This window comes from Electrona antarctica, assembly GCF_951216825.1.
Source record: "Electrona antarctica genome assembly, chromosome: 14".
NCBI classification, from domain to species: Eukaryota; Metazoa; Chordata; class Actinopteri; order Myctophiformes; family Myctophidae; genus Electrona; species Electrona antarctica.
In genome coordinates this window covers 36719958-36734949 of record NC_136795.1, presented here as the reverse complement: position 1 = coordinate 36734949, position 14992 = coordinate 36719958, and the positions used below count along the sequence as shown (strand labels likewise).

The 14992-nt window shown below is 43.1% G+C and overlaps 1 protein-coding gene across 1 annotated transcript; it reads left to right on the top strand.

Moving 5' to 3' along the window:
* The first annotated feature begins 252 nt into the window (after positions 1–252).
* On the top strand, positions 253–12443 carry rad23aa (RAD23 homolog A, nucleotide excision repair protein a). The gene is made up of 9 exons (XM_079519420.1): positions 253–591; positions 1409–1570; positions 7019–7203; positions 7442–7485; positions 8918–9045; positions 10228–10318; positions 10562–10692; positions 11137–11298; positions 12278–12443. Exons 1-9 carry the CDS (start codon positions 526–528, stop codon positions 12389–12391), a joined length of 1083 nt encoding a protein of 360 aa, XP_079375546.1. The 5' UTR covers positions 253–525; the 3' UTR covers positions 12392–12443.
* Positions 12444–14992: the final 2549 nt, after the last annotated feature.

Here is a 14992-nt window from a genome sequence, read left to right as displayed (position 1 = left end):
TATGTCTGATATGTTAAATTATGATGTTATTTTCAAATTGTATTATAATTGCTTTCTGCTCAACGGAGTCGACGCCTCGACCCACTGAACGTCAACGCACCGGCACCGTTAACGGCCGGGGGCTCACGAGCATCATAAAGAGCCTCGCATGAGGGGAACAGGGGTGTAACCTTGCATGAGGTGCGCTGCGGTAGATTCACAGATCTACAACATCTCTGGATAGGCTCGCGTCCCGTGCTTTCACTGCTTTGCGCTGTGTGACTGATCATATACTGTGGCAGCCAGTCTGTGCGGCGCTGCACTAACCCCTAACCCCCTCCGGAGGAGGGAGCCTTCCACACTGCAGCACCACCCAACTTGTCACCAAAGATGGCGATTTGCTGAGTGCTCATGGATACACACATTTCACGGTTTAGAATCCTGACCAAAAGTTCAAGTTTAATATAATTTTAATTTGTGCTCTAGTAGCGAGTTGTTTTGCGAATCAAGGACGCAGAAGACGGGCGTCATCCATCCATCGCCGCCATGCAGATCACACTTAAAACGCTGCAACAGCAGACTATTCAGATTGAGATAGACCCTGAACAAACGGTGAGTGGCTACTACTATATGCTAGCTCGCTAACTTTATTAGCTAGCGGCTAATGTGAGCAGCCGTGGAACCTTGTCGTGGGGGCTTCTTTTCGCCACGTTCAACTTGTAGGCTTTGTTCCAGTGTGTCGACTCGCGGTCGCTTGAAGGCCCCTGGTTGACGCAGTTTGCATTAACTAAACGTAAATATTAGCCCCGCGAGCCACATGTAAACGGGGCTATGCTAATAGCATCGATGCTAACTGGCCAGCTAGCTAACGTTAGCCAGCTCACTGTACAAAATCATTCTGCATGTTCCATCATTCGTAACGATCGTGATAGCTTTCTGGTAAATGAGCCAGAATAGAACAACAACGTCGTTTTATTCCTGCAATCGAAACCTCCACTAAAAGTTGGCAACTAGTGGCCAATATTGCCAACATTTAACTATTATTGACTCTTGTCATTGTCAACCAACCCAACTAAAGTTAGTACAAGTTAACAGCTGGTAACCATTAAACCGTATAGGTGAGTTACTCGCAGGTAACGCCTGTGTTAAGTTGTCGTGCGTGTTTGAGATATGACAAGGTTCATTTAACTCTGCAAACACTCGTAGCTGATAAACGTAAAAAACAAACTATTTGCACTTTTCATTTTTGGTAGCATGAGCACAATAATGTAATGAAGCAAGGCAGCTTGATTTTCCATTGGTAGGTAGAGCTTCAATGTGGCTAATTTAGTTACCTGGCAGGCAATAGGATGTTTAGCCCCATCATCATGGTTTGTCACACTGAATAATAATTGACTTAATGATCATGTTCATCTTTGTTATTTTTCAGGTGAAGGACTTGAAGGAGAAGATAGAAGCAGAAAGAGGGAAAGATAATTTCCCAGTATCAGGCCAGAAGTTGATATATGCCGGCAAAATCCTGCAAGATGACACGCCTATTAAAGACTATAAAATTGATGAGAAGAATTTTGTAGTAGTTATGGTGTCTAAGGTGAGATCTGACTGCTGTGTAAATTACATTTTACATTTAAATACTTGTAATTGTTTTAAAGTGACTTTCACCCTATTTTCTATACATTTTAAGCCCCATGAAGCATTGAATTCATGCAGTTTTTGAGCATTCCTGGGCCAATATTTTGATGACCAATACATGCTCCTTCTGACTTTAAACTACGGACAGGTTTTTCCCCAAACTACATTTTGGAGGGATCGTCATGACATCTGGGGGTGCACAAGTTCTATTTATATCACCGCAATTTCTGAAGAAAAGTTCAGATGTTGGAAGGAGCATTTATTGGCCTTTAGTCATACCATCAATAACGTGATAAACAGGGAAACCTGAGGTCCAGGACCATTGCACCATATATAGAGTTATACTTATAATGTATCTAGAGGGCGGACTGCTCCGCCCCCAGTTATTGATTGCAATGAAAGTTGCTTTGTGGCGCTTGAAGCATCCGGAAGAACGATCTACTTTGCATTCTGAAGTCTAGAGCGCAGAGCAGGCGCACTACTTAGGGTTTCAAACAGTAGACGCACCCGCAGTAGCATTTTAAATGCGGAAGTGTTGCTATGGTAAATGGTGCATTTATATAGTGCCTTTATCCAAGGCGCTTTACATGTGTATTACATTCACCCATTCACAATCATTCATACATCGATTGCGGCGGAAGCCATGCAAGGTACCAACCAGCACATTGGGAGCAATTTGGGGTTCAGTGTCTTGCCCAAGGACACTTCGACATGTAGACAGGAGGAGCTGGGATTCGAACCGCCGACCCATGGATTATTGGACGACCTGCTCTAACTCCTGAGCCACAGTCGCCCCAGATTTACACACCAGGCGACGGCCGCTTCACTGAACTTCACTGTTCTGGGGGCTTGCATTCCACCCAATTACAATTTAGGCATTTAGCAGACGCTCTTAATCCAGAGCGATTTACATTAAGCAAGAACAAAAAGCATGGCAATACATCACATACATAAAAAGTTTATCATGAAACATGCGTAAGCTAAGAACGTAACAGTGGAATATCTATATAATGAAACTATACATATAAACTAAAACTATACATATATACTCTAATCTAATTCTACAAAAAGTGCTATCTAAGGTGCGATTCATACTCCTATTTTAGAGCCGAATAAAAGTCTGTTCGGCTCTGTAGAGCCTACACTAGGCACGTTTACATGTCACGTTCTAATCGGGTTAAAACAAGGTTTTAAATACACCCGATTTAAAATATCCATGTATACACCTAAATAAACCCGATCAAGTCCGACCCGATTTAAATTCTAATCGGGTGCAGAGGGGTGGTCTAGACTTTTTTTAGACCCGATCAAGAGGACATTTCTTCCATGTATACACCTTAACCCGATTAGAATCTGATATGTTCTTTCTGCACATCAAATCGTCGGCAATTTCTGTTGCTTAACCTCCTTGTTTTTGGCAGTGCGATGAGGCGGTATTCCTCTCTCGTTCCCTCTCCCCCTCTCTCTCTGCAAGCGCACGTGCGCGCACACACACGGAACTATTGCCGAAAATCTCCCATGCAAATAAAAAGTATAAATAAATAAAAGTGTTGCAGCCACTGAGATAATGGATGATGAGAATCACTCGTAGGCTACCTGAAGTTGCATGCGCTGCCCCCCCCACCCCTGCCTCTGTGATCGCAGATCTGTTTCTGTTTGGCTGAAGAAAGTTGATATCCAATACTATGCCTACATGCCATTATGGTTTAAACTTGAAGCTGGTCAGTTTAGTGTGCTTCAAGTGAGTCAGAGTCGGACCAGCTCCGCTGCTTCAAGTCAGAGTTGGAACAGCTCCGCTGCAGCTACAGTAATTGATTTGACCTAGTTTCACGTCTTTTGCTAGTGATGTAATCAATTCATCATTTGGAACCACCTGCGTAAAATTCCACATTAGCCTATTTTACATTTTAAATGGCTTGCATGCCATGTAGCCTACTCTTAATATTTTTCATTGTATATAGATATTTAATATAATCTTTCCATTGCAACTATAGGGTAGGGTAAAATGTGAAAGCTGAATTAATAATAAATAGTATAAAGACGAGACGACTCAGACCATAAGGGTTATTAATTACTAGCCACAAAATAAACTGGAAATCAATCAACTCCGACGTCTGAAGGCTCTACCATTCAGTAGCCTACCATTGCTAAACAGACACAGTCCAAGTAGGCTAGTTGCATTCTCGACAGAGATGAGAGAGGAGAGATGGAACCCAGCCAGCACGCCCACTTGGGTCCCATGTGGTTTCAATGCGGAATACATGGGTACAAGTGGGAATGGGCTTGAACTGGGAACATGTAGTTCCAACATGGTCTACATGTGGGCTAACTTGCATGGGTTGGAAGTGGGCAAGCCTATATAGGTCCCACGTGGTCTACACAAGGGCTAACTGGCATGGGTTGGAAGTAGGCAAGCCCATATTGGTCCAACATGGTCTACATGTGGGCTAACTTGCATGGGTTGGAAGTGGGCAAGCCCATGTAGTTCCAACATGGTCTACATGTGGGCTAACTGGCATGGGTTGGAAGTGGGCAAGCCCATCTACAAGTAGGGCTGTAGCCTGTAGGCCTACACAAACAGCAGCGTTGTAACAGTAGGCCTATAGAGCGTCGCAGTCCCGCCCCCTACATGGCCCAGGAAATGATTCTCCGTTCATTTTCCTCATAGACATTTCAGAAAGTATTTATTTTATTTATTTACTTTTTGAAATGTCTATGGGAAAAATGCATTGGGATTCATTTCCTGGGCCATGGTAGGGGGCGGGACTGCGGCGCTCTATAGCCTATAGATATTAGGTAGGCCTACCATTACAATCCCTTTGTTCTTCTGCTCATCTTCTCCACTCATTTCCCCCATCAGAAAAGTTGAAGTCAAACTGTTCTGCTGCTTCATTAACGAAACAAATCCAAATACATCCAGTGGCGGCCTTATATATGTTTCAATCGTTTCAATTGAAACGGGCCTCGAGCATTGGGGGCCGATTAAAAAAACCCAAACAAAAAACAGTTCAGTGTGTGTAAAGGCGGGAGGGAAGAATGGGTAAAAGTGGGAAAACACATGTGGTGACCCATTTTATAGTAATAATAGGCCTATTAATAATAATATGGTTAGCTGTGTGTATAATAATAATAATGTATTATTGAGTGGTGCAGCCACTTAAGGAACGGCAATGTGTGTCCCTATGTCTGTCTGTCCGTTTAGGGTACCAACAGGTGACAAAGTGGCGCTGTCGAGCTTCACACCGTGCACAGGTGCATGATGGGAAGTTGAGATTTTTTTAGTGGAGTGTACTCTCAGCCTACTGTACTGTACTGTACTATACTTTTACATAATAGGTAGTTAAAACACCTTAGAAGCCCGGAACTATTTAATCCATTTCATCCAGGGTGCCCATCATTTGTAGCGCACGGACCACTTTTACCGGCGCACCGGAAGTTGGTGTGCATGTCTGTGTAGCAGCTAACAATAGCCACACCACTCTAGAGTCGTTCGACAACAACGGGAGGTCATAATAAATCTATCGCGACTAGCGACTGGACCGCGGAAGGCCGTCAAACACAGGATCTTTTTTCAGAATTAGACGGGATGATTTAGATCGGGAGTTATGATCGTTTTAAGATTTTCGTTTTCGTCAGCTAAACAGGCAGGGGAGATTTTCGATGACGTGTCACTTTTTGACACGTCATCGGATCGGGCAACAAGCGCTCCAAGGCTCTAGAGCGATGCGAACGGTTTTGTTTTCATTAATCTCCGTCCTGTTTATCAATCTCCGTGTTGGGCACTTGACCATGACCTTGAACTTGGACGGAGAACTCTGACTTGGACATCCAAGGTGTTAATCAACTAGTCGACTAGTAAACTAGGCAACTAGTCAACTAGTAAAACTGACTAGAAGTGAATGCCCTACAGTACAATGTAGTACAGTATGAGTACAGTATAGTACAAGTAAGTACAGTACGACTACAGTACAAGTGCATTACAGTACGAGTACAGTACAATGTAGTAGGCTACAGTACAAGTACGGTATCAGTACAGTACAGTACAATGTAGTAGGCTACAGTACAAGTACGGTATCAGTACAGTACAATGTAGTAGGCTACAGTACAAGTACAGTATTAGTACAGAACGAGTACAGTACATCCAGTGGCGGCCTTATATATGTCTCAATCATTTCAATTGAATTTAAAAATTATGTAATTATTATTATTATTATTATTATTTGTAGTAGTAGTAGTATTGCATTGCATCACATCCTTCCAATCAGCCTAGTCAATTATTCATCCTCCTCCTGTACGTCCACTTACCACTAGTTGGCATCAGCTAATAATTGCTGCAGGTTTTTTTGGATAATAATTATTAATTATTAAAATTATGACGTCATGAACGGGGCCTCCCGCGTGCACTCACTGCACTAGCAGCGCTGAGACACTGACAAAAAAGAGGGGAAAAAAACATTTTTTTTTTTTTAAATAATAATTATTAATTATTAAAATTATGACGTCATGAACGGGGCCTCCCGATCTCTAAGGCCGCCCCTGAGTACATCACCACTCTGTTCAGATGGGTCTGATTTCATTATACAAACAGCAGCTAATCTGATTAAAAGTGGGCACATGTAAACACCTGATCGGATTGAACTTGCCCCATGTAAACACTTGATCCAAAACCTTCAATCGGGTTTATTTTAATCAGATTGGAAGAAAGGTGTCCATGTAAACGCACCTACTGTGACGTCATTTGAGGTTCGGGGGGGCGGGTACCGTACTAAAGTCAGCTCTTCGGTGCTACTGAAAATTTCTGACGAGCTGAAAGCCCACCTCATGCCACGCCCTCTTTACGTTTCTACAAACCATGCTGGCATTGAAAATGCCCACCAACCGAAACAAGCTTGAGCCCTGTGTTGAGGTGCACCCAGTGCCTGTGGTAAGCAGTGTGTCCAAGTTGTGTACAGTTGGGTTGGGAATCAGTTCTAATCTATTTGAATGAGACAGTAAATTAGTTGAGAGAGAAGCTGGTAAACTGCTTAAAAAGACACGCACATCCCATTTCAGTGAATGAACGATTTAGTTCATGTTCACAGCAATGATCCGTTCAACGTTAAGTTATTTGTATTGGTCGAGAATTCTGTATAAAGTCTAGAGAAAAACTACCGGACCTCTGTCTGATGGTCTGTATATAAGAAAGAAACCTGCACCAGTATTGCTACTTCCAAATCCCTCCTTGAAGCCCAGAACGATAATCTGCCTTGGTTGTGGGATTCACCGCTGGCTAATATCTCATTTGGTAAGGGGCATTCCCCTTTGCATAAGTGGTAGATGGTTGGTTTATGGTTTCAGACCTGGGTTTGAATCGTGGTGGTGTTGCAGATTATCGTTTCCCTAATCATGACTGCTTTTGGTTGTATAGGCAAAGCCTGCGGCTGCTGCTGCTTCACCTCCACCCTCGGAAGCGCCCAAGCCTCCAGTCCAAGACTCTGGCTCCACATCAACAGCTGCTGTCCCAGCCCCAACCCCAGCAGCGGTCCCCATCCCCCCCGAGGAGGCCAAAGAGGAGCCAACTCCTGCAGACGTAGAACCACAGCAACCAGCCAGGTAGAAGATGTTTAGAGGGGTCTCTGTAAACATGTTTTAGTTGAGGAAAGTGGGACATCCCTATAGAAGGGGAATAAATACATCTGTTAACAGTCTGTCCAATATCAGTCAATTGAAAGCTAGAGCTCAAGCCAGTGACAATGGTTTAGTTCACAACATATTTTCATAGCAATATAATCACTTGTTACCATAGTGTCCCACTCATGCTGTGTTGAATTTTTTTTATTCTGTTTTGTAGCTCGAGTGGACTTGGACAGGGGGTGGAGGCCTCCTCAGCGCTGGGTACGTGTGGACCTCTGTCTGGCTTGGTGATAACTGTCGAATGTTTTGCATTCTCGCTTAGATTGGCTGTGGCAAAACATGAAATTAGCTACCAAATCACATGACAAGAATCTGATTTGAGAACAGAACGTCTTGGTTCTGTGAGGACTAGGATTGTAGTGTATATGGATACATATTTCTGTAATGTCTTGGGGTTGAACTTTCGGGCAAAGAAATTGGTTGGTGTGGACCAGAGAATGAACGGGTCAAAGCACACAACGTTTGTGTCTGTTTAGTATGCAACAGCATGAAGCTCTCCCCTGTATCGAGACGCATAGAGCATTGGGGATTCCCACTTTGTTCAACTACACCAAAACTGTAAGCTCAATATTGTATGGTAGATATTTTGACATGTGAAGCCACTACCAAAATAGTTTTCATTGTGTGTTTATATTGGATAGTTCAAAGGTCTGTTCTATGTTTGTTTTTTAAACGGAAAAGTCATAGAACGTTTTAAAATGTCATGATTTCTCTCTGCAAAGAGGTTTTGTGTAGAGGGGGAAAAAACAGCAGATCTACCAGACAGAACAGTACAGAGCCAGCGGTCAAGTTTACCAATTATTGAGGGTTTCAGTGGTTAACTGTCTGAAATAAACAACATTAATTCACACAACACTGATAGTCTGTTTATGAAATCTATGAAAAGGTTTAATCTGCATCACAATTGTATACAATAGGAAGTGGGGGGTCCCTGCTTAATCTCTCATCTAAGTGGTCCTCCTTGGCCTGAAAAATGTAAGACCCCTGATGTAAATGTGACTTGGCTGTGCCCCTTACCTACTTCCTTCACTGGTGTTATCGATGATACTAATGAAGGCTCTGTTCCATTCTAGACGAAAGCTGGATTTCGACTGCAGCTTTTTTGACCAGTGTCCTTGAGTGTGGTTCCAAGTGGCCCCGTACGGTTCTGTAACTCTGAAAGTGTACAAATGGACCGTTTGGTCCATTTGGTTCCATTTGTACACTCTTAAGAGTTATGGGGGTCCTTGAAATAAAAACAACTTTAACCCATTTTGGGCGGGAACCCCTTTTGGTGTTAGCATTATGTTATGCTTTAGCTATTGAAAAATAGCAGATCTACAAGCTCATAGCGCGCCACCGAGTGGCGCGCTACGAGCTTGTAGGTCTGCTACTTTTTTTTTAATCGGGAAACTGCGGCACAAATCTTTGAATATATATTCTTTCAGAGCGAACGTTTTTTTTATTTCAACGTCGGGCCTGAATGGGTTAAAAACCACTGTAAACTAAATGGAACCAAGCCTTAATTACTATCATCGGGAAGTAGGGGAGCGGCCCGGAAATGGGAAGGGTTATTCTGTTTTCTGTGTCCATAGAGCCCATTGTGTTCTGTACTAAATGTTTGTGACTTGGTCCTTGTGTTGTGCCCATGCAGTGACGGGAGCAGAGTACGAGGCCATGCTAACGGAGATCATGTCTATGGGATATGAGAGGGAAGGGGTGGTGGCTGCTCTACGGGCCAGCTTCAACAACCCTCACAGGGCTGTGGAGTACCTCCTCACTGTGAGTGACAACCAGCACACACACACACACACACACACACACACACACACACACACACACACACACAGTTTAGACTACAGTAAAATGAAGTAGACGTAAAGCACCAGGACATTATACCATTGAGACCTGAGACCAGATTCTACAAAATGTCTTCTGAAAAACGTAACGGTGGTGGCTCAAACGTTTTCATGTCAAGGAGCCCCAGAATTATGTGTATTTCTGAAAATATATTGTTCCAGGGACCACCCCCAGAAGCAAATATTGAGTTAAAAACATTCTATGTGAAAGAATATATATTCAAAAGATTTGCACACATTTTCACGATAAAAAAAAGCTCAAGCTCATAGTGCAGCACTCGGTGCCATGCTATGAGCTTGTAGATCTACTATTTTTCAACAGCGAAAGTATAAAAGAATGGTTAAAAGTGGTTGAAAGCTAACCATGACACAGATGCATTCCAGGTAATGGGTTAAACCAGGTGGAGAGTGATTCCTTTACTGTGTCTCAGCAAGGTGGTCTTGTAATGTACAGTACAACACAATCATTTTCACTTGGCATTCAAGATATAATACCCTGAATATATACATTGAGTGTCATTGACATATTTGTCTCTGTTGTGTCTTTTCTCCTATCCTAGCGCCCGCTGCGTTATGCTTATCGTCGCTCGTATTTCTATTTATGTAAGGCTTGTTTAGTGCTGTTTGGAAATGGCTGATTCGCTGCGTTCCGATTCCCTTCTGATTTTGGAAATGTAACCTTACTGCACCTATAATATTTGTGTCCTTGTATGCATCTCCTTTGTGTGGGGGGGATATAGTTTGAGTAGGCTGGCCTTAGACCGGATGCATTGGTTAGTATCTGAATAGAAACCAAGATGATGGGGTTGACTATGGTCAGATAGAAATTAAATGAGGTTGTGCTTCACAAATTTACTTTGGTTTATGATCCATACTGATTGCACAGCTTTTTATTTGTACTTACAATGTTAAAACCGCAGATATCTCTGTGGTTGCGTGGTATCGAAGATGTCATCGAATATCAATACTTTTCAAAATATCATCAATGTTTGAAATCCAGTATCGTGACAAGTTAACACTCTAGTCCCTGATTCATCCGTTTCTCAGCTAAGGGGTTCTTCTTGGCCTGAAAAGTATTGTTTATTGTGTGGTGGTGTGTTTGCAGGGTATCCCTAGCAGTCCAGTCCAGGAGACGAATCCCCCTGTACAGCCTCCTGCTTCTGGACGGACTACAGAGGCCCCGTCCCTAGTTGAGGGTATGGCTTGGAACTCTGCGAGTACAAAGACATTAACGGTCACATTATTATTGCGTCATAAATATCGGTGAAAATAAACTAATTATTTTGAGACCGGTACGATACCGATATGGCATCTTTATGGCTGATTTCATATCGTGCATCTCTAATCTAAAGTATGAGACGGAATGCTACAAAATAATCCAAAACAACTTTTTCTTTTGATATACTCATGCTTTTTGTTTTGTTTTTTCACCCCATCAGGGGAGAACCCGCTGGAGTTCCTACGGACTCAGCCCCAGTTCCTGAACATGAGACTGGCCATCCAGCAGAACCCTTCACTGCTGCCCGCTCTCCTACAGCAGTTGGGCCGGGAAAACCCACAACTTCTACAGGTAACACGCACAAACATACACGTGTTTGACCTCTCCGGATGTGTTTTTGGGTGAAATTGATCCTGCGTCTTGTATAAGGAACGCATTCGGTTGCTATAACTAAACATTTATGATTAACAGCACGGCAGCACAAGCACGAAGGTGCACTGCGCTTGCCATGTGGTTTATTTCACTGCAGCGTGTCTGAGGCTTGTTGGAAGCGCACATCGTTTGATTTGGTAGCGCATAATAACAAGGCTGTCAGGCAACAGATGATACATGATGCCAAACCACTGCAAATATTAGACACATCACCCTCTCGTGACGGGTACTATCCACACAAATGACAGTAACATTACAATTTTTAATAAAACACATGTGCATAAAGTATGCAAGATCGAAAACATTGTATTGAATTAGAATTCTCATTGTATTGCTTTTATGTCTCTTTCCCGCTCTCCCCAGCAAATTAGCCAGCACCAGGAGCTGTTCATCCAGATGCTGAACGAGCCTGCGGGGGAGGGGGGAGACGTCCCAGAGGTGGGCGAGCTGGGGGCTGCCGGGGAGGAAGGGGCGCCCGTCAACTACATCCAGGTCACACCACAGGAGAAGGAAGCCATTGAGAGGGTGAGTTGGTTTAGACCCCATCCCAAGACTAAGGATTCACTCGCTGCCTAGATCCTCTTTTTTTTTTAACTCTTTTTTTTTTGAATTTTTTAATATGCAAGAGACACAAGACAAACAAGGCATACATTAAAACAAAAACATCAACAGAAGAAACAGAATAATAATAAAAAAACAAACAAACAAATGAGGTCATGGGATGTACAACAAGCAACAACAATACATATTACAGACTTTTGGATTCATTGACAACCGGAAAGACACAGCCCATATTCACTCCATATCCGCCCCCCCAGCTAAATACTCTATCCATTTCTCCCAGCTCTTTTTGCAGTCTTAAAGAATAGGTCGCCTAGATCCTCTTTTGACGTATTTTGATCCTTCGGTGCCGAGATCGTCGGTTTTTCACTTCCCGTCTTCCATTTCCGAGTGAACGGCATTCAAACTGAGAGCTTCTCTGTTGACATACATTATGGCAATTCTCGAGTACAGATGCAGCCACTAGATGGCACCAGATGGCAGCAAGTGAATTAAAATGATAGGATAAGTTGCATAGCCTTCTTCTGAGTCCCCATCGGTGCATAATGGATCGCTTGGCCTGTATCATAACGTGTGTTGATAACTTTGTGAAATGGTCCCAAACTGAGCTACACTTTCATCTTCCTTAGGTCTTGCTCACTCTCTGTCTGAACTCCTCCCAGTGTAGAAATGCATAATTATTATGAAAATGAACAAGTCTGATTTGCGTATTCTGATTTGGCTAACCGTTGACTATACCCTAATCCCTAATCATCATTGGTAAACCAATGAGTTGACAGTTGAGAGTTGAGATAAAGACAAAAACAAGACAAACATGAACCAAACTAAACACCATAGATAGCCAGTTATTTTTATTCCAAGATTAACATGTTTTATTTTGTCCCCCCCACACTCCCCATCTTCTTTCTGTCTCTTCTCTCTTAACTACCTGTCTGGCGGTCAGTTAAAAGCATTGGGTTTCCCAGAGGCTCTGGTGATTCAGGCCTACTTCGCCTGCGAGAAGAACGAGAACCTGGCGGCCAACTTTCTACTCAACCAGGGTCTAGAAGACGACTGAGACGCAGCGTCCCCGCCTTCCTCCTCCCTCCCTCCCTCCCCTCCATCCCTCCCTCCCCTACTTCCTTCGACCCTCCCCCTCTTCAGTTCAGCACAAGGACTGCGCCCCCCTCTCCCCGATATACTGTACAGTTACCAAGCTCAACTCTGTGGGAGGGGGAGGGAGAGGGGAGAGCTCGGTGGTGGGGGGGCGGCGGCGGCTAGGGATGGTTCTGGGAGGTGGCTGGGGTTTGGAATGGAGTGGGCTGGGCTTACATGCTAGAGTACACAAAGTAAAGGTTGTGTAAAGCGGCAACAAGGGCAGGCATGGGTCTCTTTAACGCAGCAGCGGGTCACTGGGAGGTGAGGGGCGTAAGAACCAGATCCACTTCAATTCCAATGGAATTTGTGGGGTTTGTTTAGGGGAGATCTTTAATTTGATTTTTGACATGCTCGTGGGAACATTAGGACAAGGATGGAGGGAGGGAGGGAGGGAGGGTGGGGGGGGGCCTGATGGGTTTGTGGTGAGAGTACGTACGTTTGTGTGTGTGTGTGTGGGCGGGGGGGGGGGGGGGGTATGAGTGCGTCATGTCATGTCTGTGTGCCTATGCAGGTGAAAGTGATAACAATTTAGTTGAAACGGTAATTTGATTTGCATATCTAAGCTTGATTCATGCTGTTGCTGGATATTACAGGAGCACAATGCTCTATACGGCACTTCTCCAATGTTATCAGTGTGTGTACTTCTGTCTGCCTCTGTAAAGCCCAATTTATACTCACATGGCATCACATCGTTCACAAAAGAAATCTGTGATGAGGTATAAATTGGGTTTAAGCAATCCTATATGTACATCCAACAATGAAATGGTCCGAGATGGACTGTGCTGTGCTCTGTATGTGTGTGTGTGTGTGAGTGAGATGACGTTGCAGGGTTTTTTTGGACTGTAGGAAAGAAATGGGAACTAAACTGAACGATAAAGATGATTCTGCTTGTGTCTCTACTCTATTCACTTAGTTACACAAGTACCACCCTCACCTGTCTTGTTCTGTTAAGTGGTGCCTATACGTGGGCCATGGAGAAGCCATGCCAATCACACCAGTAGAACCTAAAAGAGTGCCTTCCCTCGTTAGGTGTATTATTTTCTATATTCTTGTACCCTTTGGGTGGTCGTTAACACCACCAGAATGTCACTATGACATGTACAGTAGAATGACGGATAGAACTGCTGCATAAAGCAGCATTGGGAATGGAGGTGCAGTTCTTGCCCATTAAGACCTGAGGACCCCATTCCAGTTTTCTGAAAAACGATTGTTTCTATACAAAAGTATATGCATTTTGCCACCGACCCCCATCTCAAAATGTTTTCCACGATTTTTCAAAGAATAGCAGATGTACAAGCTGTTAGCGCGGCACTCAGTGCAGCGCTATGACCTCGTAGAGCTGCTATTTCTCAACAGCTAAAGTTTAAAAAGTAATTGCTAAGTGGTCAAAAGCTAAGGCGACAGATGCGTCCCAGGTCTTAATGTGAATATGCAGTTGGTTTGAGCTAGCTTGTATGTTCCACCGTAAGATTCTGAGGTCACGAGAGGCTATGAGCAATGAGAAAATATTTTTAAGGTTATTCTGGGAGGTGGTCAGATCTTCTCTCTACCATTTTTTTAAAAAATGTAATTGATACACTGAATATATACGTAACTGATTGAATTACCCCAGCCTGCATTATATTTACCAGTTATAGATCTCTATTCAAGGCAGCCCTCATACACTTGACTATATGTATCTTTCTTCATCTGCTTTTGAGTTGACACTAAGTGAGGTGGCATGTATCGAATCATTCTGATGACTATTAAGGGCCTATGGGAGCAAAAATGTGCACTGATGTTTGTTAATGTGCGCATGTGTTTGCTTACATATTATTTTGCAGGGGCAGAACCAGAGATGGGCACAAATACATCAAAGTGTATTGTTACAAAATCAAAAATAAATGACATATCAAAAATACAACAAAATGCATTTACAGGGGAGCATTTAATAGTAGTTCACATACCTTTACTGTGTATATTGGATCCGTTCTGACTGCATTTTGTGCAACTACAAAATTCCTTGGTATGCATGTAATCCAAGTATGAAAGGCAAGCTGAAAACTACGCAAATATATATTTAAAACAAATAATTGTATTGCCCACAAATTATGGCATATCTATTTGGTATTTAAATGACATTCCTCTTGTGCTTCTGTAATATGAACTATTTAAACTGATCCCCAAGAAATCAAGCCCTTTGAATAAGGTGCTGTTAGTGGTGCAACAGGTCTGTAGCCGCTGCCGCGGATGTCCCAAGGAGATGGATGAGAAGTATAATGGATACGATAAGGCAGTGGTTCGCAAACTTCAGTGTGTTTTAGCCTTATTGGTGTCAGTCTATTTCCTCAATTTGTTCAAACCCAACTCCCTTGGGAAACAGCTGCTGAAAGTTGGGGTACCATTAACCACCTATAAGGCAAAAATGTCATTATGCTTTAAATAATGTGTCGTGAAAACTAGGGAGTTTTTATGATTCTGAATCCATTGCAAGTATTAGTTTTGCACGAAAAACACCTAAAGGGCTCCTAGGAGTGTTTTT